Here is a 27,036-nt window from a genome sequence, read left to right on the forward strand (position 1 = left end):
TCACTGATCAATAACAGCTAAAACTTAATTTAAAAAAAAAATTAAAAACAAAAACAGAAATTGGTTTTGTTAATCGGTTTAATTCAATCTTTAACCGAAATACCTTGAAAATAAATAGTATTGATGAGTTTAGATTTTTAAATCATTGTTTTTCATCCCTTTTTTCCGTATGTAACTGAAATATACCTATTTGAAAATGTTGAATTGATGAGCACTCTAGTTTGGAAGCAATTGCCTGAAACTTTGATGTAGCAAGTGAAAAGACAAAGTTTATGAACATAAAATCCTGTGGATCTCTGAGTATCAGGTCGTTCAAACTTTATCCTTTCAGAGGGAATGCCATTTTATAAATATCCAACAAATAATACTACATGAATAGTAAGAATCAGATACACAACATATGATCAAAGAAACATTTATTATACAAATATCTACAAGATGATGGAGTACTTGGTGTTGGTCTGGGGCTCCGGAGTGGGGAGAGAGGGGTATATCTGTATGGGCAGATCCCAGATCATGGTCTCAATGGTGAGGAAGCCTGGACCTTGCCAGGTGCTACTGTCTGTGGGCAGCTGGAACACCGAGTCGGGCTGTGTTGTCACAAACTCAAAGTGTAGTCTCCACCGCAACGACACTGGAAACATTAATGGATCAATTAAATATACAAAAAGAATGTTACAATTTATGTTTCATGTGATGTTAACTGTATAAAAGAAGCACTTATGAGACCTATGTTATCTAAGAAAACTACTGAAGAAAATTACCCACTCATAAGATAAATAACCATGCAAATTAAAAAGCTGAAAATTAAATTAATTTTAAAAAAGCAAGACATGCCATATGTTAGGAACTGTTTTGTAGAGAGCAAAGTTCAAAACTCAAAAATTACCTAGTCTAGTAGAGAATGTGGGAGTAGCATGTAGTGGTATCGGCAGGTTCAGCAGGCACTGTTTCATGCTGAGACAAACCTCATGGCAGTTACTGAAAGAGGCGATTGCTCGCTGCTGCTTCGTCTCAGCTTTATACTCCTCCCCTATTGTCTCTTCACTTTGCAGGGTTACTGTGAACTATAGACAAGTCAGTGGTCAATTTGGTATGTTGCCAGCAATGTATGTTGGCTGAGTACTTATTCTACAATGAACATTGCAGTTTCGAATCCCACAAAGACAGCAGCAATACATTAACTAGTACTCTTTCAGTTGAATTAAAAAAAAAACTGATTGTTAAATTTATATATAGTTATTTTTCATGTTACTAAATTATTACATGTTTTGAAATATATACTACACCTTGTTTGTATTTATCAGTATTTTTGCTTATTATTTAATCTTAAGTGACACCTTGTCATTGTTATGTTCATAAAATCATTTATAACAATAGTTTTGACTATTGGAATAAAGAAATCCTATTATTAATATGCGAAAGTTTAAGAAGATGTTCGATACTCAATCACACTAAATCTAGAGGACAGGTTTGGTTGAAATTTGAGATGTAAATTACTTATATCTAAGAATAAATTGTAGGCAATTCCAAAATACCATCCAAAAATATTATTAAAAGTAATTGAAAGAAAATATATTGTTACAACTGACTGATATATGTGCCAAGCAGTTCTCGTGTTTTTTGTACACACACACATATATATCTTTTATTTTTTACAGTATACCAGCTGTCATAGTGTGATACAAATAGTAATGACATGTAGTATTATCTAATTTTTATTAGATGGCAGAAATGCCAAATATAAACCAATTAATTTATTTAGAACAATTCTGGAATTTTATTTCAAAAACAAAATTTTTAATGTGTACATGTGGGGTACTCAACATTGGTTTCCTTTGATATTGTGGGATGATATATTTGCAGTAGCTGAAGAAAAAACTGAAGCCGATTCTACTAAACATTTGTTACGTAACTACAATTAAACAAAGCATGCACTGTGAGCCAATGATCATATCAAATTAAATCACAAAGCAATACAACAGACACTAAATGTAATGTTTTATGACAGAAAATTATCAAAAGGCCATTGTGTCCATGTTTCACTGATGAGAGATACAAATATTGATGTAATACCAAATACCTAGACTGAACAACAGAAATAGAATGATATACAATAGAAGGTATGTAGCAGTGTCCACGACCTTGGGGTGAAAATTGTATGCCTTTCTGCACACATAGACTAGCCAATACCACCCCTTACCTTTCTGATTATATACAGACTATTGATATTTTTACACATTAATGTAAAAGTTTGGCCTGCTCCAGTCTTGTGCACAGCTACATGTCTCCTACTGTATTGGTCTGTATCAGGTTTATGGATATTCATTCTTTCAGAAAAAGAATACCGAGGCTACAAACAAAGGCAGCTAGCTGGGTAACATACATTCCTTTTAAGGAATTATAAATACTTTTCATAAATCACAGTTTGAGAAGTAAATGTCAATTTAGTGTTTGTGTGTATACCTGCACACATTATCTGTTGGTCCACACATTATGTCAAGAATCGCTTGGCGGACAGTGAAGAGATTAAGCACTAATGTAGGTAATAATTTGCTACTATTAATAAGTAATTACACAGCTGAAGTTAAGATACCCCTATACCCAAATTGGAATACTAGTATCAGAAGTAGACACTTTTTAATTGTAGTCTTCAAATTCTAACGTAAGTATGTAAATAAAATGAAAGTATGTAATATGAATAATACACCTGTAAATTTTGTTTCAAAGATTATATTGGTAAAACAATAACTCTTTTAAGAGTTAGAATGACTAATCATTAATTTTAAATTATTCACAATAATTCCGAGAGATATCTGTAGATGCAATTCAACTTTAACAAAATAATTTTGAAAATTGCTTCAACTAAAAAGGAATTTATCATTTAGAACCAAATCCTGAACCTAATTTAAATCTGATAGATTTCAGGAATATTAAAATTACTCATCTGCTAATTTGAAAATCTAGACAACCAAACAATCTAAGTATACAATCAATCTCTATTCCTCCTTTTAACATTTTATATCTTTTATAAAACTTACAAACATTCTACATTAGAGCTTATGGAAAATTTATTGTTTATGATGTTTATTTGTTTATTATTACTGGTTAACCAATTTGTTGAGTTGAATTTACTGATTTTTCTGTTTTGTTTTGAATTTGATCTCACTATATATAGTTTACCAGGGGAAATACACGAACCCAAATTTGGCTTTGGGAATGAACCAGAAGTACAGTACAACCCCGATAAGTCGGCCCCCGTTAACCCGGAAGTCCGGCTAACCCGGACCGATTTTCAATTAAAAAATAAAAAATCAGACAAACATTTCAATAATAAAAACGTAATATTTTTGAGTGGTATAATATCCATGAATCGATGTTGCATCAGTATTTGATGGGACTGTACGACAGAGAGTGACTCATGGCACACGGCGGCCGAGTGGTGGTCATTGTCCCGGATTTTCGGAAACAATAACAGATGCGTATTTCCCCAAATCCTCTCCCACGCTACCGCCACGCCTGGCCCCTCAGTACCGTTTCCTACCTCGCTCCGATCGCTTGTGCCCGTGTTGTGTATGTGTAGTGTACTGTATTGTTTGCTTCTATTCTGCAATCGTGCTTCAGATAGTGTGCTTCATTTGTGTTGTGCGTTTGTTTTTATCTACGCGATGGCAACAAAACGTAAAAATGTTGTAGTGACAATGGAAAAGAGTCTAGAGGCATTAGGCAGGATTGATAAAGGCGAATCTTTAAAAACAATTGCAGCATTTTTTTTTGGAGGTTAAGTGGTAGAGAGGACTTTTAAGTCCTAACTTCGCCTCTGTAAATAAAGTCATTTTTCATTTCACTTCAGCATCTTTTAGTGTCGGTACATCTACAGTATTGGATTGGGAAAAAAAAATAGGACAAAAATCGAAGAATTTTGTTTCAAGATGATAACAAAAGACAGTTTGGGCAATCGGTGCAAAACTAAGAAAGCTAAAAACGAGACTCTTGACAACGCTTTGTATGTTTGGTTTTGTGCGGAAAGGGACGTGGTTTGCCAGTATCTGGGCCTATCATTCAAGAAAAGGCAATCAAGCTGAATAAACAGTTGCCTGATTGTGAACCAAATTTTACTGCGAGTCAAGGATGGTTGGATAGGTGGAAAAAACAGCATGGTATTCGCCAACTATCTATCACAGGAGAAAGTCTATCTGGGGACAACAGCATTTCTGAATACTATAAAAACAAGTTTTTGGATTTTGTTAAAGATGAAAATTTAACGGCAGATCAAATATATAACGCTGATGAGACAGGTCTGTTTTACAGAATGTTGCCGAGCAAAACTTTGGCCTCAAAAACTGAAAAAGACACAAAGGGATACAAAAAAAGCAAAGACCGATTGACAATAATGGCCTGCAGCAATGCTTCAGGGAAGCATAAATTTCCTCTACTCTTAATAGGAAGAGCAAAAAATCCATGAGCACTGAAAAACGTAAATCGGGATTCTCTACCAGTTGTCTACAAGTCTCAAAGAAGTGCATGGATGGACAGCAACACTTTTAAAAACTGGTTTTTTGATTGTTTTGTGCCAGGTGTGACGAAATATTTAAAAGATTGTGGGTTGCCAATTAAAGCTGTCCTAATAATTGATAATGCTCCTTCACATCTGTCTGCAGATGTGCTGGTCAGTGGTGACATTACCGTCAAGTTTTTGCAGCATAATGTAACAGCGCTATATTACAGCCCATGGACCAGGGGGTTCTCGAGAAAATCAAGAAGGTTTACAGAAGACAGATGCTAAGCACAATCATTGACAATGAAGGAGAACACGGTGTAGTTGAGATTCTCAAAACATTTAATGTGAAAACGTACATGAAAATGTACATGATTGCAGAATCTTGGGAACAAGTGACAAGAATCAGCTTAATTAAATCTTGGAAAAAACTGTGGAAGGGTGTATGCGACTTGCCTGAAAATATAATTCAACCAGTGGGGAACTGTAATATGGAAAATGACTCTCCAGACGATGTCCAGCCCTAAGAACTTTTGGATGGTCCAAAATATTGATGGCTGCTCTGAAGTCGATGAAAATGACATTACTCTGTGGTTAGGGGCAGACAATAACGGAGGCTATGAGCCACTTACTGACGAGGAAGAGATCGCGTTGTTTTTACCTGATGCTAATGAATCAGACGCTGAGGAGGCAGACGGGGACATTGAAGATCCAGTGATGAGTCATGGAGATTCAGTGACCAAACTAAACGAACTAATGGTTTATTTCAAGCGGCAGGCAGAAACGTTGCTGGCTGAATTGCTCATGTTGAAGAGACTGTGGGATCGCACAGCATGCAAGCGGCAGACGACATTAGCATAACCAAAGCTGACCGAGTTTTTTACCAGGAAATGAACAGTTATAAATGTACTGAAAGGATTAATAATAATTAAATGTACATATGTTTGATGTTTTTACAATTATAATGGAGTTTATCTGTAAGTATACCGTATTTTATTAATTTTTACCTAATTCTGCGGCTAACCCGGATTTTCGTTAACCCGGATCGGCCGCGGTCCCGATTAATCCAACTTACCGAGGTTCTACTGTACTCCTAAAAAGCAAATATTCATGCATGTTTCAATTGTCATTATTTCTGCCTGGAATACTGTAGTATGGTTTTCTAAAGGCACAGCCAGTCTGACTCCTGGCCCATATACACAAAACTCTTTTAGAACACCTTTAGAGGGTAGGCGAGGCCTCCCTTGTATTCCAATTGTGTCTACTTTCTGTGGAGACAGCATGGTTTATTATTATTTTACCATGTGCTCAGACACGTTAGTTATCATATCATCATCCAGAAATTCTTTTATTGTTGCCATATTCTGAGGAAATAGGATTGATCAACTTTCTACTCAGATGCTTCATTGCACATAATGTAGCTCCTTCATCCATCTCATGAACTAGAATAAAAACATTCAATACTATAAGATCATCAAAATAAAACAATATCTTGAATGACAAAATAAAAGAAATAATATCAATAGTAAAAACAGAACAAAATATTCTTTGTTTAACCCTAGAGCTGGTATGAAACGAATTTTTGTTGCCAAAAGCCCGTCCGATCTGGCAACGACGAATATTCGTCGCCAAAGTAGACATGTACAGTTATTGAAATTGTAGGCAATTTTTATTTGATATATTCTGGAAGAGCATTAACTATAGTACCGATTTACTGTTCTTACTTCGATTATTTTCTTCTTTGTTTCAATAAAACATCGTTTTTTTTTTGGACAGCTGACGTGAACGTAGTACGGGTCAACCACATTGTTGTGAAACTGTAAACAAGTGCCGGGTTTTGTGTTTGAGTTTACAAATCCAATAGTATTTGGTGTTGTTATTATTGTTTTTTTAAGCTTTCTTAGGTTATAGTTTTAGTTGTTCAGTATGGGTGAAAACTTTAGAGACCGATCAAATGATCTTAGAGAGCTCGCAGGGCGGGATCTAGTGACGTTGAGTGAAAAATGAAAGTTTGTATATATTGTACATATGTAAATAAAGTAAGATAAAAGTTTATTATTTTATTTTATTTTTGTTTTAACTGTCATACTTATATATAAGTATAAATGCAGTCAAGAGATTATCTTTACCCACGAACAATATTATTTATTTAGAAATGTACGCATTTTTGAAAATAAGTAAATATGGGTGCTTTTTTATACAAAGCCCTGTAACACTGTAATATACTATTACTATTATACACTTTAAATAAATGGTTAAACTTAATTTGTATTCTGATGATTATAGCTAGAAATAACAAATAACTCAGTATGATATAAATGTGAACTTTAATGATGATAAATTAATTGACATACAAGTTTGAATTTTGAAACAAGATGGAGGATACAATAATAATGGTAAATTTTTAAATACAGTTCTTAAATTTTAGGGCAGGGTGGTCGTGCTGGCTTAATGAAATAGAAATATTGGGTATTTTTTTAAATAAAAGATATTGTAATTTTGAAAAATAATTTTGTTAAAATTTAATTATATTAATTTTGAATTATTAACCAAATTGAATGTTCCTGGGTTTTATGTTCTTCCAATGAATCACTGTTAAACTTAAAAGAATTTTCTCACCCAATGTCTGTCTTCTGCTTCTTTGTACTTCAGTGATAATAAGAATTTAATAAAGTAACCCTTCAAATACTGCTGAATAAATGTAACCAGTTTCTTTATTTAAAATAATAATCTTGCTTCACTTCTTCCAGATTCCTCTCTCCTCTTCACCTTTCAAATCTCTGCTCTCTTCACTCTTCAACAATCATCCCTGCACACTGTATCACTGACTTTAGTTCACTTTATAACTTTTGAGTTTTATATGTAATAAGGTGGATTTTGATTAATTTTTATTTCGTATTTATTATTGTTTGTAGTTAAATTTGAGACAATTTATAAATAATTATTCCTTAATTATTATTACTAATAAATTTCTAAATTAAATTAGGCCTAAGTATTGAAATGAATGTGAGATGGGCGTATGAAATGAGTCATTACAATATCCCCTCAGAAATCATGTGAAATAAATGAACATGGTTTCGATACAATGACGAATGAATAGCAAATGATACATATAGATTTGTGATACTTAAAGAGAAGGATGAACCACATTAAATGAGTGAATTAATTGATGATCTTACATACTATTTAATAAATTGAATTAACAAACAAACAATAGGGAAAAAGAGAACAAAATTAACATTAGGGTTAGGTAGTATTTAAGCTAAGCCAACGAACAAAGTTACAAGTTTCTTAGTATACAATAAACAAACAATAGAGAAACATTGGATTAATGGCAAATATTTACTCAATGTCAAAGGACATAGTTTTATTTTTGAAAATACACATTTAATGAATTGTGTACCGAATAGCGGTATATTTTCCACTAACAAATTATTATCCCCTCCTGATAGGAAAATGTTTTATATAGTATTGATTAAAAGTGTCTATGTCACTGGGTATATAGTTGCACTGTTTATTTGGGGAAATAGTATTAATTACACGCACGTCCCAACGCGTCAACTTCAGTATCTTCTGTAGCGTTGTTGACCCGAGTTTTTTTATATGGCTTCAAAGAGGATATATGATAAGGTCCATATACATGCTCTTTGGATAAATCTGAAATTTGGTAGGTCGATTTCCCGAGGATTTCTTGAATATGAATGGTCCTTCGTACACTTCAAATAATTTTGATGTTTCACCAGCTATAGCTTTAGAAAGGTGATGGGACTTTTACCAATACTTGGTCATTAATTTGGAGAGAAACTGGTTTTCCTCTTTTCATTTATCTTATCAGATCTCTTCTTTCTACTTTCTTCAAGTTTACGCCCTTGCAATCAGTAGTTTTGTGTTCGATTGGTACTTCTTCAGCTAGAGGGTTTGATACATATTTTTTCCCAAAATCTGACATTTTGTACAGCGTCTTGGTATGACTTGAGGTACTGGATAGGTTAATGATTTAAAATTTTTAGGATTTTCTATATTTAATTCGTGTTCATATTTAGTGCAACATCCGGGTTTGTCTGAGAAACCGTCCCTATATCGGTATAGTAGATTGATCAAACATTGTTTTTGTTCTTCATTTATGTAGTTATTAGGGATTAGAGTTTTCATTATATCTTCCACCGACATTTTATCTTTGATGATATATTGTGTTGTGCATCAATGTAATCATTATTCTCATTATTAAATCTTGTTATCTTCCCATTGTTTTATAGTGCCATAACTCATGAAATGTTGAAATGAGTCCATTAAAATCTTCCATAAGCATAACGCCTTGTTGAGTGGTGATTTCACATAAGTGCCCTTCATTTATTGCCATTACAAACTTCATTATAACATTTGTATTGTTTATTTTCATATTTATTGTATTATTATTAAAGTTTAGCTCTGCTTTCCATAATACTAGCAATATCCATTCCTAAAATCACTGGTTTGACAAGATGCGGTACTATAAGGAATTGTATGTGAGTAGTCTCGTCAGCTACCGTGACAGGTACATATATGACTCTGTTGATTCGTTTTGAAATGTTTCCAATAGCAGTTTTAATGGTAGTATTGGCTAGAGGCACTTCTTCAAATGGCTTTAATGGTTGTTGGTTATCCATAAACCAAGACTCTGACAAACAAGTAAAATAGATGATCCGGAATCAATTAAGGCATTAGTTTCTACATTATTAATTTTTGATGTTAATTTCTGGACATCTTATTTGTATAGGATTAGTTATTATGGATGTTCTATTTTTTCATCAAAAAGGAAATTTTTTATCACATATTATGTTGTTAACTTGAAATTCACTACTAGGGTTATATTTAGAAGAATAATTCTGATTTAAATACCCGAGGTCGTTATTTTCTAGCGCTGTAGTTTCGTATATTTTATTTCTGGTGCGATGTTTCCTCGGTTCCGTTCTACAGCGCGCAGCCATTTCCCGCCGCTGGAACGTCTTCGCTGCGGTCGTTGCCCGGTACTAGAAGGTGGATTTCGAGCATTTTCTCCCTGCCGCACGATAGTGGCATACTTGTGCCTGTTCTGTGGTGGGGTAATGTCTATCGTTTCCTGGGTAGTAGTGGGTATTCTGTCGAATTTTGGTAGTGGTCTTTGTATGGTTGTGTCTTACTCTTGAATTCATTATCATTACGGACTGTTGTATGGGTGGTAATAGTTCTTGTTATGTTGGTTTCGATCATTATGATGTTGATTTTGTCCGTGATATTGATTCCTTGGCTGATATGCTCTTTGTTCAATGTTATTATGTGGTATAACTGGGGATTGATGAGATTGGTGAAGTTTCTGGTGTATTGGCTTATAACCAGATGAATTGTGATTTTGGGGATGAAATTAATTTGTTCCGTTTTGGGCCGTCTCGGATGTCTTCTCGTTGAAGTAATCGTTCGAACTCTTTAATGGTGTTAATGTTTTTTGAACGCTCCGACTGTCCTGAATAATTTGTTCAAACCATTCCGATAAAATGGTGACGATTTCTTCTTCGGCTTATTGGTGGGGTAATCGATTGTAGTGTGATAACACGCTCAGTGAAGTATTCAGCACGAGTCAATGTTCCATTATTCTTGTAATGTTTCTGATTCTATTTTTGCACGTATGCCGCGTTGCACATCACGACTCCAAATATTTCGTAGTAAATTCTTGTGCAAAATCCTCCCAGCTTTTAATATCGTGTTTTATTAATTGGAACCATCGTGACGCGTGACCTTCGAGACTACTTTCTAATATGTCAATGAGATGTTCAGTGTTAGATGTGTGTGTGAGTTTGCACACGACCTATATTTTTTTCGTAATACCTTCTTTTTTTTTGTAAAAATTCCATTGGACTGGTAGAACGTCCGTTGAATTTTGGCACTTGTCTGTCTACAGAATCTCCTCCGGTACAAATGACTTGCAATGGTTCACATGGTTTCGTCTCAATTTGAGATTTAGATTTTATATTTTCTAATTCACATTCATATTTTATTAATACACTCGGCTAGATTGTTTATTCTATCATGATTGTTTTGGATTTGTGGTTGAATTTCATTTATAATGGTTTTGATTTGTATTTTATTTGTTTCCGCGTTTTCATGTCGTACTTGGTCTATAGCATTTTTTTATTTCAAAAGTAATTTTATTTTCTAGAGTTGATTTTTGTTTTGTACCGATTCTAATATCTTGGATTGTTGGTTATTCATCTGTTGGTTTACAAATGTCTTATGTTCTTCAAAACTATGATTTAATTCTCCTCTAATGCTGTCAGTGGATTCTTTAATTTTCAGGTCTATTTTTTCAACGGAATTGATTTTGATTGTCCCTTATAGCGTTCAATTCATTTCGGAATTCAGTTTGATTATCCCGCAGTTCATTAATTTGTCCCCTCGAGTGTCTCCTTACAAGGTTTTGATTTCATGGCTAAGTTCGATTTTAGTTTTAGAAATACAATCCCTTATTGCGTGTAGGTTTTCGTTTAACTCAGATTTAGAGTTAATAAAATTTTCATTAAGTTGTTTTAAACCGTTCATGATAGCATGAAGAGCTGTCGATTGGGATTCGTCAGCGGGTTTGTTTATTTGACCTGTCACTGCCAATGGCATCAACTGATTGAGTATAATGAGAATGTTCAACTACGTTTTAGTGTGGGGAGGCGCAGTAGCTCCATCTTCACGTCTCTGCAGGGAATCAGGGAAATTTTGCCGCGTAGGTGTTGGTAGCACTGTTTTCATTCATCCGTGATTGGTTGTCGACCGCTGTGAGAATGTTGACTTGGTTAGCGCGAGGAATTGTGGGAGTTTGTTCTGCTTCTTCTCTCTGTCCGCTTTCGCCTTCGATACCGGGATTAATGGCGTCTTTGTTTACGTTTAGCACTTGGTTATTTTCCCATATTATCTGTTGGAAATGGGTACCGTTTAGGGTATCTTAAATTAAAATCACGGGACATTAATTGCGATAAAATATAGAATAATAATTACAGGACTAATGTATTGTTTAATTAAATGTTTATAGTGAGTTATTAAATAACCTATAGCCTATTGACAGACAATATTAATAAATGACAACTAACTACGTACAGTACTTATGTCTAGGCTATTGTTACGTTCTAGAAAATTGTCTCAAATCAAAGATTATAAATATTTCATTAAGCCACTACGTTGGACGCCAATTTTGTAATATACTTCTATTATTATTATACACTTTAAATAAATGGTTAAACTTAATTTGTATTCTGATGATTATAGCTAGAAATAACAAATAACTCAGTATGATATAAATGTGAACTTTAAATGATGATAAATTAATTGACATACAAGTTTTGAATTTTGAAACAAGATGGAGGATACAATAATAATGGTAAATTTTTAAATACAGTTCTTAAATTTTAGGGCAGGGTGGTCGTGCTGGCTTAATGAAAATAGAAATATTTGGGTATTTTTTTAAATAAAAGATATTGTAATTTTGAAAAATAATTTTGTTAAAATTTAATTATATTAATTTTGAATTATTAACCAAATTGAATGTTCCTGGGTTTTATGTTTCTTCCAATGAATCACTGTTAAACTTAAAAGAATTTTCTCACCCAATGTCTGTCTTCTGCTTCTTTGTACTTCAGTGATAATAAGAATTTAATAAAGTAACCTTTCAAATACTGCTGAATAAATGTAACCAGTTTTCTTTATTTAAAATAATAATCTTGCTTCACTTCTTCCAGATTCCTCTCTCCTCTTCACCTTTCAAATCTCTGCTCTCTTCACTCTTCAACAATCATCCCTGCACACTGTATCACTGACTTTAGTTCACTTTATAACTTTTGAGTTTTATATGTAATAAGGTGGATTTTGATTAATTTTGATTTCGTATTTATTATTGTTTGTAGTTAAATTTGAGACAATTTATAAATAATTATTCCTTAATTATTATTACTAATAAATTTCTAAATTAAATTAGGCCTAAGTATTGAAATGAATGTGAGATGGGCGTATGAAATGAGTCATTACAAACACATACGTTTTGATGTAAAAGTTACATAATTACATATTTTTGGAATCAGAATAAACTTTCAAATAAGTTATAAATTTACGGTTTTGATGTAAAGCTTATTGCTAAGCAGTTACACAACGGAATATTTACAAAAAAATTTCCAAAAAACATTTTTCTTACATTTTGTAAAAAAAAATAAAAATATGTTTCCATGGAAACAATAAGATATTTTTATTATAATGCTCTCCATATAGTTGTGAATACACTGACATATAATAGTTTATATTTGGACTAACAGTTATGAAATGTGATACATTATAAGAAACATCTGCGAGGCTGTTAAAATAGAGCCGCCAGTACAGAGTGACACCATTGCCAGCTCTAGGGTTAAGGTTTGTTAACGATGGAAGTTTAGAAAGAATAAAAGGATTTTGGACATCATTATATGTTACAAAATTTATAACACAAAATTTTGAGGATTTAAATCTGTCCTCTTCGTCAGGTGAGGATATAATTAGTTCATGATAAAAAGAAGAGAAAGAAAAGGGGTAAAACATGTGAGTTTTCAGTTAAACCAACATTTTGACAATAATAAATCATGCCATACAAGAACAGCTCTCTGCACTCAGTCAAGAAACTAACCACAGAGCTGTAATGGAATATACAGGTAGCCAACCTGATAGCAGATTGCCACAACAACTGTAATAACTTTAGCATGAGTCAAAGAAAATACATTTAGTGTAAATAATTGAAGATTAGAATATATTCCTCAGTTTTAAAAACAAAGTGAACTGGGTTCCTTTCAGATGAAAACTAAAAACCTGGTTTTCAGTTCTTAGGTTTGCATGGCCCATGTGTCGTAACTAACAAAACGTTTTCCTATTCACAATCAAAATATTTCTACTTCTCTGTAGAGTTTAAGTCAACAGTTGTTAAACTAAAAAATATTTTTGTTACATTGTGACTTTACTGAGCACTGTTTACGTGGATAAAACATTTTTGTAATTGTTATTTGAACAATAAATAAATATGTAGCAGACTTTTAAATTTATCTTTGTATGGGCCTTATCTTCATAAATCACCTACAGACTATGACAAAAATCTGGTGACTCAGTTGAAGTAAGTACTAACTAACCTATATTATTTACCAAAACTCACTTGAACACAAGGCACTGTAGCATCAGAGAAGTCGAAAGTGCCGATAATGTCTTCGCCCAGTTTGTAAGCCTGTTTGAATAGGCAAAACCTTGCAACTTTCCCTTTACTGTTGGTTATGTTGTAGAAATTTGGATTTCTGCGAGCAGTTATATTCTAAAACATAAGATATACAAAAAAAACATTAGACCAAGTACACAATATAAAAATTCAACACTGTAGAAAAATAAACAAACAAAAGAAGAAACAACTGGTAACACAATTTCTACAACGTGAATAAAATGTTTAACAAATTTTTGTGGGTTTTTTATTTTCAAATAAAATAATATGAAGTATTTGGCTACCACTGCTTAAACAGACATTATTCTTCTTTTACAGCCTCATGACTTTAACAAATTAAAAAATCATAGGAACTTAAATAAGATTAGTAAGACAGATGGTCCAAGAATTATTTGTATAATTCTTGTTTGTCATCTTTTTGGTTTACTTTGTTTTCAATAAGTTTAAATGTATTATTTCTTATTTGATAACTGACGGAAAATTTAGAATTATAAAATCTGGAGAATACAAAATTAACTGTAGTGGCTTTAAAAGCTAATATATTGGACAAACTGGCAGAAATTTTAGTAAAAGGTTTAAAGAACATATTCAAGCTTTGAAAACAAATAACATATCTATAATAAAATCAAATTTCGCTGAACGTTTAGTAGAAACCGACCATAATTAAACAAATATAGAAAAGAATATGGAAATTTTGGATATTGAAAGGAAAGGAGAAAAATTAAACACAAAAGAAGAATTACATATCTATATAAATTATACAAATTTAAATTAGCACACAACATTTGCTCAATGCATTAGCTCACAACATTTTAAATAGTAATCTAGAAAATAAGATAAACCCAATCTTTGAAAAAATTAAGTTTAAATACAGAATATTAATCAAAATAGGTGTCATATAAATTTAACATCTATTCTGTTGAAATGGTCCACATGTGTATATTAAAATTTTTTATTGTTTATTATTTATTTAGAGGATAATGTTCACATCGATGATGAATTAGATCGATGAATACTGAAACACGTGTCTGGAAATAAAATAACTTTTAAAAGGGTTCTAGTTAACTATTCATTATTCTAATATTTATTATATGTATACAATATGCAAGTGAATAAATATAAATAATAGAATTACTAATACAATGTAAACTAGTTAAATTTTTGTTGTTAACATTTTGTACAATTTTCTTTATTTAAAAAATATCGTAAAAATAAAAACAAGTTCATTGTATATAAGCAGTCAAAATTCATTAAACACTGGAAGTAGGAAGGGCCATCCGGAAAGTAGTACCCGTTTGTGAAATAAAGACACAGAAGTAAATATTAACAAATATAAACATTTTTATTGAAAAGAGCATACCTTAAACTACTTCTCCACATAATCTCCAAGCAAATTTAAGCATTTGTCATAACGTGTGACGAGTTTTTGTATTCCAGCGTCATATTCCTCCGCCGCCAGCCGATTGAAATACGTAGTCACGTCTTCTTTAAGTTCTTCATCGCTGTCAAATCTTTATCCCGCCAAAAACTCTTTAAGTTTTGTAAAGAGATGAAAATCTGAAGGGGCCAAGTCCGGGCTATAAGGTGGATGGTCGAAAATTTCCCAATTGAATTGCTGCAGAAGTTGTTGTGTTATCCCCACTGCATGAGGCCTGGCATTGTCATGGAGGAGAATGACGCCATCAGACAATAGACCTCTCCGTCGATTTTGTATTGCCCGCCATAATTTCTTTAATGTTTCACAATACGCATTAGCGTTAATAGTGTCTCCACGGGCCATAAAATCAATAAGCAGTACACCACGTCGATCCCAGAAAATGGTTGCCATAAGTTTCCTGGTGGACAGAACAGTCTTGAATTTTTTTTGTTTCTTTGGTGAATGAGTATGATGCCACTCCATTGACTGTCGTTTACTCTCAGGTGAAGCATAACAAACCCACGTTTCATCACCAGTAACTATGCGATTCAAGAACGTGTCTGCTTCATCAGAATAACGTTCCAAAAATGTGAATGCAGCAGCCATACGCTTGGTTTTGTGCTCATCTGTAAGCATGCGAGGGACCCACCTTGCACAAATTTTTGAATAATGCAGATGGTCTTTGACAATTTCATGAACAATTGTTCAAGAAACATTAGGGAAATGTTCACAGATGTCATCAATTGTGACGCGCCGATCGTTCCTCACGAATTCGTCTACTGACCTCAACAGTTGATCTGTAATGACAGATGGTCTCCCTGAACGCTCATTGTCGTGTGTGTTCCCCCTCCCCAAGTTGAAATTACGACACCAGCGCCGAACAGATGACTCTGTCATCACATTGTCTCCATACACTTCCTTTAATTGGCGATGAATATCACAAGGTCGAACGTTTCTTGCGTTGAGAAATTTTATTACAGCCCTCACTTCACAACTGGCGGCGTTTTCAATTTTTTTAAACATTATGAACTGCCACAGAAACAACACAGGCAATGCTAGCGTCACGGAACTTGTAACAGAGAAGGCAGACAAGCCACTGAAGCGATCTGACCTTGACCGGCGGCTACTCGCGTCGTCAGCGCCTCACGCGGCGGAAACGGGTACTACTTTCCGGATGGCCCTCGTACATTAAAGTACAGAATAACCTTGAGACTCAGTACCTGTAGTAGTTGAATGGTGGGGTCCTGTTCCTGATCCTTGGTTGTACTCTCCAGGAAAGGGTTGCTGGGAGACAGATCTTCACTGTCCTCACAGAGGTTTATCTCTGGCACACCTGCAACATTGGGTAAGCTCAAATCTTTTCCTGGTTAAACTACCAATACTGCAATCGTATCTTGATCAGTCTTAGATTTTCTTTAGTACTTTATTGTTATCTACTAGTTTAGATAATTTCTTAGCTATATTTAATGTATAGTAGTGTATATAATATATGTGTGTGTGTGTGCACGTGTGTGTATATTGCTTAAGTGTGTAAACAACAACTGTTATCTTAAACAGTAGGCTAAGTGTGTAACAGGTTTTGATAACAACAAAGCCGGGAGTAACAAATATGACAAACAGCTGATATCTCTCAACGGACAAAGTGTTTGTGTGTTGTTTAATGAAAAGAATGGTTGGGTTTTTAACAATCTTTCACTGCCTGTCTTTCGCTGCATTGAGGTATATTGTCCTAGGTCTAATGTATGCTCGTAAATAACTGTCTTGTCCTTCCGTTCTTACTCATCAAGGGTAGGTCTAGTGTCACCCAGTTATTGTTCGGTCTGAGGAAGGGTCAACAATTCTACATCTATGGTTAAATCCATGCAGGGGTGTGTTTCTATACCAAGATAGCTATACCAATAAAACATCGTACATTATTACTGCACCTATAAATCTACTTTTTTCAGTAACTACCATTTTTTGGTCATGTCAGGAGGATGAGCCACAAGGAATAAGAAGGAAATATTCAATGAAAGCATACATAAAATCCAGCAGTACATACAATTAAAGGTCATTATGAGTAGAGTAATATGCCGCAAATCTGACCTCAAAAAGTTTACTACTTAAAAAATTACGCTGGTTAAAGTTTGAAACATTTACAATATAGATACTGTTCTAGATGGTTTAATATTGTTGTCTTAGCTCAAGTTGTGATAATTAAGCTTAGTAAATGAATACTGGAATTAAGAAATAGTTTTTAAGTTAGTTAGTGACTCTTCACATCCAATGAAGGATGGTTTACAAGGAGTTCGGCAAACAAATTTAACATAAGCATAGCTCAAGAAGTACATCATTTTAAAGGGGTTGTTTAGCAGGGATGAATACAGCAAACAGGTTAATCCTGTACAAAATAGATGTTCAATGTTGTAAACTCTTTAGATTTTTGGTACTCGTTGTACAAAAGAGGAAAATTGGAACTTTAAAAGTACTAGGGACATTGGACTCATGCAGAGCAGCCTTCAAGGAACTGATGATCCTGACTGTTGTAGTACTCTACATTGAAGATACAATCAGGAAGATACAATAAAAACAGAACAAGCAAGGACTGGTGGATAGTCACACCTACAACACCAGATATAGGAGCAACTTCCTGCTACAACATTATCATCTCAGCCTATTTGAGAAGAAACCTTCATATAGGAGGAGCTATGTTCTTCAACATTCTATCAGAATGTCTAAGAGGATTGCCAGAGAAGACCTTCAAAACTTCCTTGAGAAACTGGCTGCTGGAGTGTCCAGCTACACTAACAAAGAGTTTGTTCAGTGGAGAAGACACAACTTTTGACAAACACTGACACAAACACAAATTGTAACATGTAACATAAACATGTAAGACCTTTGCTCTGTTCTCCAAGAATGTATGAAATAATATGAATATATGTTCTATTCTATACGTTATTAATCCAAATTCACTTCTGAAGAGATACATTTTTATTAATCAAATTTCAACTTAATCATATTTTTTTATATGGCCCCTACAAGGGGGAAGGGCGGGTTCATGCATGAGGCATTTTAAAATAAGTTTATTGAAACATATAATTAAATTCAAATTACAAATATAGCCTCTTTCAAATAAAAATACCTTCAATACCTAGATTCTACTCTACTGTAACTATTTAAAGCTTAAAACTTAACACTAATATTAACATATTGGTTTTAGTTAGTAAAAAAACAGTTGTTAGTGGTACATGTTTGTGTGCGTCGTGCGTATAGAGGCAAGGCGCAATATTGAGACTGTGCCGGCCGCCACCCCCTCCCTCTACAACGTAGACCAGACCGCAACTACTTTGTTGTACTGTCGGTTATCTTCCCTGTTCTAAAAATAGACCCATCGCTTTCTTTCTGTACTACTACGACCGCTCGTAGTTAGGCCACCTGTCAACTTCGTTAGACACAGATTGAATGCCGTAATTTTGTCTCATGCAATCAAGAGTAAAAGTGAATTTTGATTGGTTTCCTACTAATTTAATAGTGATATCTTAACCAGTTTCCTATTAGTTTTTTCAGTGCTTGTGCTTCATGCATGATGATTGTTATTTATATGAAAGTATTCCTTTATCAATCTGAATCAAGAAAAGTTAAGAGCAATACTCTTTACTAATAATAACACTAAGATTTATATCTAGAGGGGTAAATATAAATCTAAAAAAGAGGATGGGTTAAAACAATAGGCTTATGCTTATACAACCACAATAATTAGTAAATTAAAAGTAAAAATATGTTATAGCTGGTTTGTATTGTTTCAGATAATATTAACACAAAGCCAAATCGAAATTAACATGTCCAGTTATAAACACAAATCTGGGGCATTGAAAAGAAAACTCCAAAAAGAAAAATAGGAAAAAGTAGCTAAAGGTTGTCAGGCTATAAAAATGTTTTTTTTCCAGTGATGGAAATCTGTCCACATTGAAATCTCTTCAAATACCATTAGCTTGATGTCGTACTCAGGGCTTTGACAATGGGTCCAACATGCGGGGTCACACTAGTGGTGTTCAGTTAAGAATACTTGAAAAAAAAACAAGTTTGCTATTTTTCTCTTTGTGGAACACATTCTCTCAACAAAATGAATTCTAAAACTAAAATGAATTCTGACACTATGACATTTATTTGAAACATTGAAAGTTTTTACTATGTATTCTCTAGCAGCCCTAGCCGTTGGGAATTGTTCAAACAACATGTACCGTTGTCTTTACAAAGCCTTCCTGAAACTCGGAGCGAAAGACTACAAGTTGCACGCACAATTGTGAAGCATTATCCTTCAATCCTCAAAGTTTTAGACATGCTCCTGGAAGATAAGGTACCTACATTCACTCCATCAGCAAGAAATACTGTTTTAGGAATCAAAAATTATTTGGATCTTTCAAAGGCCTCTTGATACCATCATTTTGGCTCAAGATCTTGGCTTCTGTTGATAAAAAACCTGTAATAATACAAAAGAAATGTATTTGTTATATTTATTGAATGAGATGCAGGTCCTACCAGATTCATGGTAAACCAACCGCCTTAAATGAAGCAAAAGTAGTTGTAGAGGTAGTAGGCATTCCATCTAAGTTTGCTGTTAAAAGAAACCCCGATACAGACGCGTGAACCTGAACAACTTCAGCTATCCAATGCATTCAAATCTTCTGTTGTTTTTTCTGTTTTGGATTTCATTATGGCTGATTAAAAATGAGGTACTTAAAATAAAAACCAGTGATCTTGTATCTAAGTATCCTTCAGACTTTATAGATTCAGACAGCTTAGCTGAAGAAATTGCTCATATGAAGGCCGTTCATAGTACAGTATTCCAATCAGAGAAAGACAGAATGAAGCTTCTCAACTCCATCCACGAGAAAAATCTTCAAATGATTTTTGTAAATCTGTGTACTGTAATAGGACTTGTTTGTAAAATCCAGTAACTGTGTCTAAGACTGAAAGATCTTTTAGTAGATTGGCCAACTTATTAAAAACCTGGCAGAGAAGTACGACAGGCCAAAGTTGATTAAATCATTTAGCACTTCTGTCAATTAAGAATGAGTTGGCTAAGACTTTTCTGATGTGATTGACCTTTTTAGTCAGAAGAAAGCGAGAAAACCCATTATTCAATAGAGTTATTATAATGTACTCCACGTTTAATGGCAGATGAACAGCAATGATCAAGTGACCTATTATAACTGAACTAAATATTTGTTTTAGTCTACTAGTGAGTTATATAAACAATAAACACGTCATTACCATTTAAATAATAATTATGTGCTATAATTAAACTCATGATTGAACTTGTAAAATATTTATAATTATACACTATATTTTCAGTTTTAATTATATTATAATTTTATTGGTAAAAAATAACCATGCAATTATACTTTAGCACACGACCGCAAAAATGGGGATGGGGCCCCAGGCCGTCACTGGTATTGGGACCAGGGCCCGTAGTCATATGTGGGGACATTGCCCCCATCCCATGGACTAATCTACAGAGTAAAATCTTGTTGTACCAACAAGTTCACACGTCCCATCATTAAAAGAAGATTAATGCAATTATTCAACTCAAACTAAACTTTTAATTTTCATATTCCAGTATTGAAACACAATCCCCATACTTCAATTTTGACCTTTTCTCTTTTACCAAATTTACTATAATTAATTCTCAAAAATAAAATGCAAAGAAAATATTAATTAACTGATGTAAAAGAAAACAAAACCAGACTATTTATTTAGCATGAGTATTCTTAACAGTAACCATTTTCTTTGGATGAAAAGGAATCTTTCAGTAAAATAGGAGACTAATACCTACGTCACTATGGTTATAATAAATACCACCTTACACAAACTCAAGCATGAAAAGATGACTTACCACTGATGTCCAAGACACGCAAAGGCACCCGTAACAACTTAACAATACCATTTACACGCTGACTTCCTATAGTTATCTTGTAGGAATACTTCACCAACTGTCCTCTGTAGGAGGGAAGAGCTTCCAGTGGCAAACTCTGTGAGTAGAAAACTGTTAGAAAACAAAAACTTTTATTACTCAAAAGCCATGGTGTTTTAAATACTTGACCAACTGTCCTCTGTTGTAGGAGGGCAGAGCTTCCAGTGGCAAATTCTATGAGTAGAAAATTGTTGGAAAACAAAAACTTTTATTACTCAAAAGCCATGGTGTTTTAAATACTTCACCAACTGTCTTCTGTAGGAGGGCAAACCTTCCAGTGGCAAACTGTGAGTAGAAAACTGTAGGAAAATATAAATATTGTTATTACTTCAGCCATGGCATGGTAAATAATTTGCACAACTGGATTTGAATTATCCATCAAATTAGTTTGAAAAACATTATTATTGTTTAGTGACATTCTTTTATGATATAGAAATAAGAACAAGAATAACAAAAGTATGTTGTTCAAATTGTATAATCTAGTTTAGTAAATATGCTAGTGAAATTCACTAGTTGGTAGAATGGGTATTTTACGAAGCAATTCAGTAATCATCAAAACTGCAAACTTTGTCTGGAAGAACACTCAATAACTTAGATCTACATAAGTTGCTTTTATTGCTGTCAGTCTGTGCACAGGGAGCTGATAGCTCGGAGTTGTGTCTAACAATCACAATGACTTGCAATTTGTTTGGATTGTAAGTCATACCACACTCGTTCAAAACTGGGAATTACTTTTCTGAGTCTGTGATTTCACATCAGTTGGCGGGTTTCTCCACCTTATTCCACTATTGCTAGAACTGATCGGGGCTGTAACTACTAAAACATATTATGAGTTGAACCGTTGTGTTGCTTTGGTTTTCAATAGTTCCTGCTTTTTGCATTATTAACCCTTTCCATCCCAGACACTTTTTTTTAATTTGTTCCAAAAATCCTAAGTATTTTTTACTAATGACATACCCAAAAATCCCAGGCTCTTTTAGTTAATTTTGTTGTATTTTACTAGAAAACCCATAAAAAATTTATTTATGAAGCAATTTTATTAGTTTAGGTGTTATTAGCTTCCTAAATATGTTATATATACTATAAAATAAAATATAAAAGGACATGCAAATATTTACAATAACTTTTTTTTAATAATATGTACTTACTAAAATATATTTTGAGGATTTTTTACTTTGTTTCGTTGTGGATGGGCATAAAAAAATTATTTAACCAAGATTGATAACACTTTACAAAACCACATTTAACAGTCTTCAAAAAAATCCATACTTCACACTGATATGTTGAGAAATAAAAAAGTTCTGGATTTTTTTTAAATCACTGTAGTTCGGAGTTTTCCCCAGTTATAACAACAATATGGCATATCATGTTCCACTTCTACATAACATATAGTTCTAACCAAATATATTGAATGTCAATAGGCAAACAATGAATTATTTCATATTTTTAACTAAAAAAAAACTCCTAATCCTAACAAAATAAAAACTAAAAATTACCATCCGAGTCAATAAAATTTTGTTTTTGTTTACAAACATCTATGGAAAGGATAAAAATTTAGTGTGGCAGGGCCCTTTTTGCAGTTAACACAAATAAAAGTAAAACTTGTTTTCTTTTCCTTCCAGTTCTTGTACTTTTTGCACTGCACTAACAGCAGTTTTTATCTTTATTTTCTGGTATTTTTTCAAAAAATTATTTTGTACCACCGTTGTTTGCATTACTGGCTTCATTTTGATGAGTACCTAGGCCTACTCCTCTCCCATGTGCCTATTTAACTGTCAATTCACCAACCAAGTTTGATATGTATTGAAGCCTACTTACAGGATTATCTGTGTTGTTTTTGTACAAATGTATATAAATTTAAGAGCATTCTAGAAATTATTAAATGTAAGTTTCTTCCAAAATTTGATGGTTTTTCTTTCATTGAAATAATGATATAGCATCTGATCATTTCCATCAATCCCTCCCATAAAGTCATTGTACTCCCTTATCATTTTTGGTTTACTTGTAATACTTATGTTATTACCCCTCTCAACAACAAGCTGGAATGAAACCCAACAAATACAGCTGATAAAATTCAACACAGTTGATGACACAACACTAAGAGAAAGAAGTAAATAAGTTGTCAATAATAAAACATTATAGCGTAATAAATCGATGTTTTTATAACGGTATAATATGTTATTGCGAACATTTATATATAATTTATATAAATATTCCGAGTTAATAAACATTAAAAAAAATTTTTTTTCTTAAAGTCCGGAAAACCGGACGCCGGGATTTTTTGCGATGTTTTTCAAACGTCCGGAAAACCGGACGCGGGGATTTTTTGCGATGTTTTTCGAACGTCCGGAAAACCGGACGCTGGGATGGAAAGGGTTTAATGTAACCTACAGACTATACTTCATGCAATTCGCAACTCATCTTTAGTAAATATTTTTTTATTACCTGTTATCATTGGTTTTAATTGATTATTAAATCCATCCTTAAATATTTTGTATTGAATAATGACTGATTGATAGACTCACATCAAGAGAGAGAAATTTGTTGAAGTTTCTCATGTGCTGTTAAGCCTCAATCAGAAGTGGTGAGAGATGGGTATTTTCATGTCAAATTTAGTGCATCAGCCCATGTGCTCTGTCCAAATTGACGAAATAGTTACAAGTTCATTAACTTTAAAAAGCCATAACAAAGTTTATTTGGTCATAAAGAGAATGTGGTGAGTTATAAATATTTAACCCTATGTGCTCGAAAGGCCAGCAGTACTGGCCACACCAAGGTTGCAGACACCTCGTGTTAGTTTTGCCGTAGTTTGTCCTCGCAGCTCGTATGGCCAGTACTAGTACTGCTGGCCGCACTTCTTTTATTGACAGCTCGGCGGCCATATTTGTTGTTTGCCTCACCAGATCGGAATTATTTTTCAATTTCCTCCGCGTTATTTACATAGTAATTTAAAATGTTTAAAGAAGAATTGAAAAATAATTTAAAATTTATTTTTAATAAATATTTCTATTACAAAGATAAACTTACATTTGGAAAATTTAACTCTTAAACATATATTTTTAACAAAGATATGTAAATAAAATGTTAAAAAAGTATGCCTTACATTTATGTTACACTCAAACATAAACTATTTTACATTTTTCTTAGTCTATACATTTTTTTACAGAATTAAACTTTTAAAAATACATACCTACGTGTAGTCAAGAATAGATAGCACACGTCTTCTAGTAAAACTTTCTAGATTTTCTCTATTTTCCATCTCTTCTATCATTTCAGTGTATAGGCCCACTACACGCCATTTGTCTCATTTGCACAGTCAATGTTTAGAGAAGAATTATAGGCTAATTTTAAATTTACTTTTATATAAACTTTTTAATACTAAGGTAAGCCTGAATTTAGGAAATATAAATCTTACATTAATATTGTTAACAAATGTAAGAAAATAAATGTCATTACAGTTCTATGTTTTATTACTATATACACAGTCACAACTATTTTACAATTTTCTTAGTCTTTAAATTTTTTTATGGAATGAAATTTTTCAAAACATTTACCGATGTGTAGTCCGGGTTGGCTAGCACAAGTCTTGCAGTAAAATTTACTACGTTTTCTTTCTTTGCCAGCCCTTCTGTCACTGCATACTGCGCAGTCTTTCGTACATAACCTTACTGCCTGCACTGAGCTTTGGCGCTAAAACGATTGAAATGAAGGCTTGGTTGTTTAATTCAAAAGCTGCTCGATAAGTTTCAGCACTCACCATTCATTATAAAACAAATAAAATATTAGAAAATAACTGCTATGTTTAGTGGTGCTGGCCTTACGAGCTATGGACGTATTATATATTGGCCAGTACAGCTGGACATACGAGCTGAGATAACATTGCAGCAAAAATTAATCCGCGCTCCCGACAAAATGGCGGCAGCCAGTAGAGCTGGCCATACGAGCTCCAAGGATAAATAACAAATACTACCTTCGAGCGCAAAGGGTTAAAGATTGCATTTGGTGTCAGCTACCACATGGTCATGTGTCATCACATTATCAGAGTGTATAGTGACAAAAACTTTGTTAATAAAAATTAAATTAAGTTTGAGAATATATAATTAAATAACCACTAAAATGTCACTTGTTAATAGAACAAAGATAATTGGTTCACAATTTCTCTGCTACTTATATTTCCATGTATTAAAATATTACGTAAAAGAACAATGTTGCAAAGCAATGTAACTTGAAAATTCAGTAGAAAATTCGATTACATGATAATCTATCAAAAGTCATTAAGGAATTAATTTTAATTTAACTTTCTGGAATACTTGTACAGCATGAGTTAAATAACTTACATGATTTACTTTCTCCGGGAGATAGTCGTAGGTCACAGAACAGGATCTTAGGAGTGGTAGACAAAACAATTCGTCCCTTGTCTCCTTGGCATGGAGCAAATGATGTCTCTAGAATAAAATGTGAGTTTATTACATTTACAATTTGTGCTGTAAGAATTTTTAAACATAGTTTACAAATTTAACTACTAACATCTCATGATTGGTCTCAAACAATATTTCCCAACATTCAAGAATTCATGTAATCAGAGCTATAATTTGGAGGTCTGTACCAAACAAAATATATATATATATATATATATATATATATATATATACACACACACACACACACACACTATATAATACAGTCAACTCTCAATTATCCATGGTAATCAAGGGTAAGTGTCCCACAGTTAAACCAAAAAACACAGTTAAAACAAAGGGAGCCATTAACAAAGTTAAACTAGTAATTAATAGCTAAATAATATGATTTTTGGCTAAACTTAGCTAATAAGAGCATTTGTAATCCATTTATATTGTCTATTTAGTTGAACAAAAAAATGTAAATCAGTCACGGAACTGATCAATATAAGTGACTACTACTTATAACGGGCTGTGACTCTTGAAAAAGTATGTTTGCTAATTATTAAATTGTTATTTTTTTATATTTTAAAAAAATATGACACTAAATTCTTTAACATATTAATTCTTTAACACTAGTAATTTTATACATATTTTTACATTTCATATATTAGAATGATTACTGACTTCTAAATATTAAAGTAATCAATATTTATCGATTTTCATTATTATCGTATTAGTTTTTATAATTTTGCCAGTATCATATTCATTACAATCTTGCATTTCTGAAAATAATTGCTTCATTTTCAATGTCATTACATTCTAAAAAATGAAATTATGGGTTTATAATAACTTAATCCGATAAGCTTTAAATAATGCTATTAAATGATGTAGTAAGTTATTCAATTTTATGTTAGATTCATTAATAAATAAATTAGTAGTTTGTAGATTTATTCAAATCAGTATTTTATCATATATTTTAGTCTCTTTCCAATGATTGTTTGGTAGTAGATCCGAATGAAACCAACAATAGATAATAAATATACAATCAAACAAAACAATATCAAGGTATTTTAACAGATAGGATTAACTGAAAAACAGAGACTACGTAGTTCATGCACCACACATCACTTCCAGTCTCTCAGGAAACTAATAGCATCCGTCCTGTAAGAAGAATTCCTGAAGAAATTGATGGAGGAAGAAGCCGCTTCAACAGTCCTCAGGAGTCTGGATATGACGTGGTTTTGAGTATGATTAGTTGGCTGGAAACGCCTACTGAAAACTGACTTCGAGCGAGTCTTTCTCGGCACAGTGAAAGTCACAGCTCCCAGCAGGTCAGGACAGTCTATATCGCCGTTGACCAGCCCTTGCAGAAAGTTTAATGTGTTAAAGTCAACATTGCTACTAATAGCAGAGTATGAATTGATTTTGTAAACTTTTACAGCTTTTAAATTGGAGCTTAAGTAACCTAACCTGATTAATTTCATAACCAAGGAAAGCATACAGAAGCAGGTATAGATCGAGATGATGTGATATTTCGGGCAACATTAA

At 33.1% G+C, this 27,036-nt stretch overlaps 1 protein-coding gene across 1 annotated transcript in view; it reads right to left on the minus strand.

Moving 5' to 3' along the window:
- Positions 1-399: 399 nt before the first annotated feature.
- The window catches only part of LOC124371093 (RAB6A-GEF complex partner protein 2), a 43,187-nt gene continuing 16,550 nt past the window's right edge, over positions 400-27,036 (minus strand). Inside the window, exons 4-9 of the mRNA XM_046829409.1 lie at positions 25,426-25,533; positions 21,011-21,160; positions 16,356-16,468; positions 13,662-13,814; positions 890-1,067; positions 400-634 (exon numbers count right to left, since the gene is read on the minus strand). Coding sequence (XP_046685365.1) covers positions 432-634; positions 890-1,067; positions 13,662-13,814; positions 16,356-16,468; positions 21,011-21,160; positions 25,426-25,533 — 905 coding nt within the window. The 3' untranslated portion in view covers positions 400-431. The remainder of the gene's footprint in view (positions 635-889; positions 1,068-13,661; positions 13,815-16,355; positions 16,469-21,010; positions 21,161-25,425; positions 25,534-27,036) is intronic.

This window comes from Homalodisca vitripennis, chromosome 1 (genome assembly GCF_021130785.1).
Source record: "Homalodisca vitripennis isolate AUS2020 chromosome 1, UT_GWSS_2.1, whole genome shotgun sequence".
NCBI classification, from domain to species: Eukaryota; Metazoa; Arthropoda; class Insecta; order Hemiptera; family Cicadellidae; genus Homalodisca; species Homalodisca vitripennis.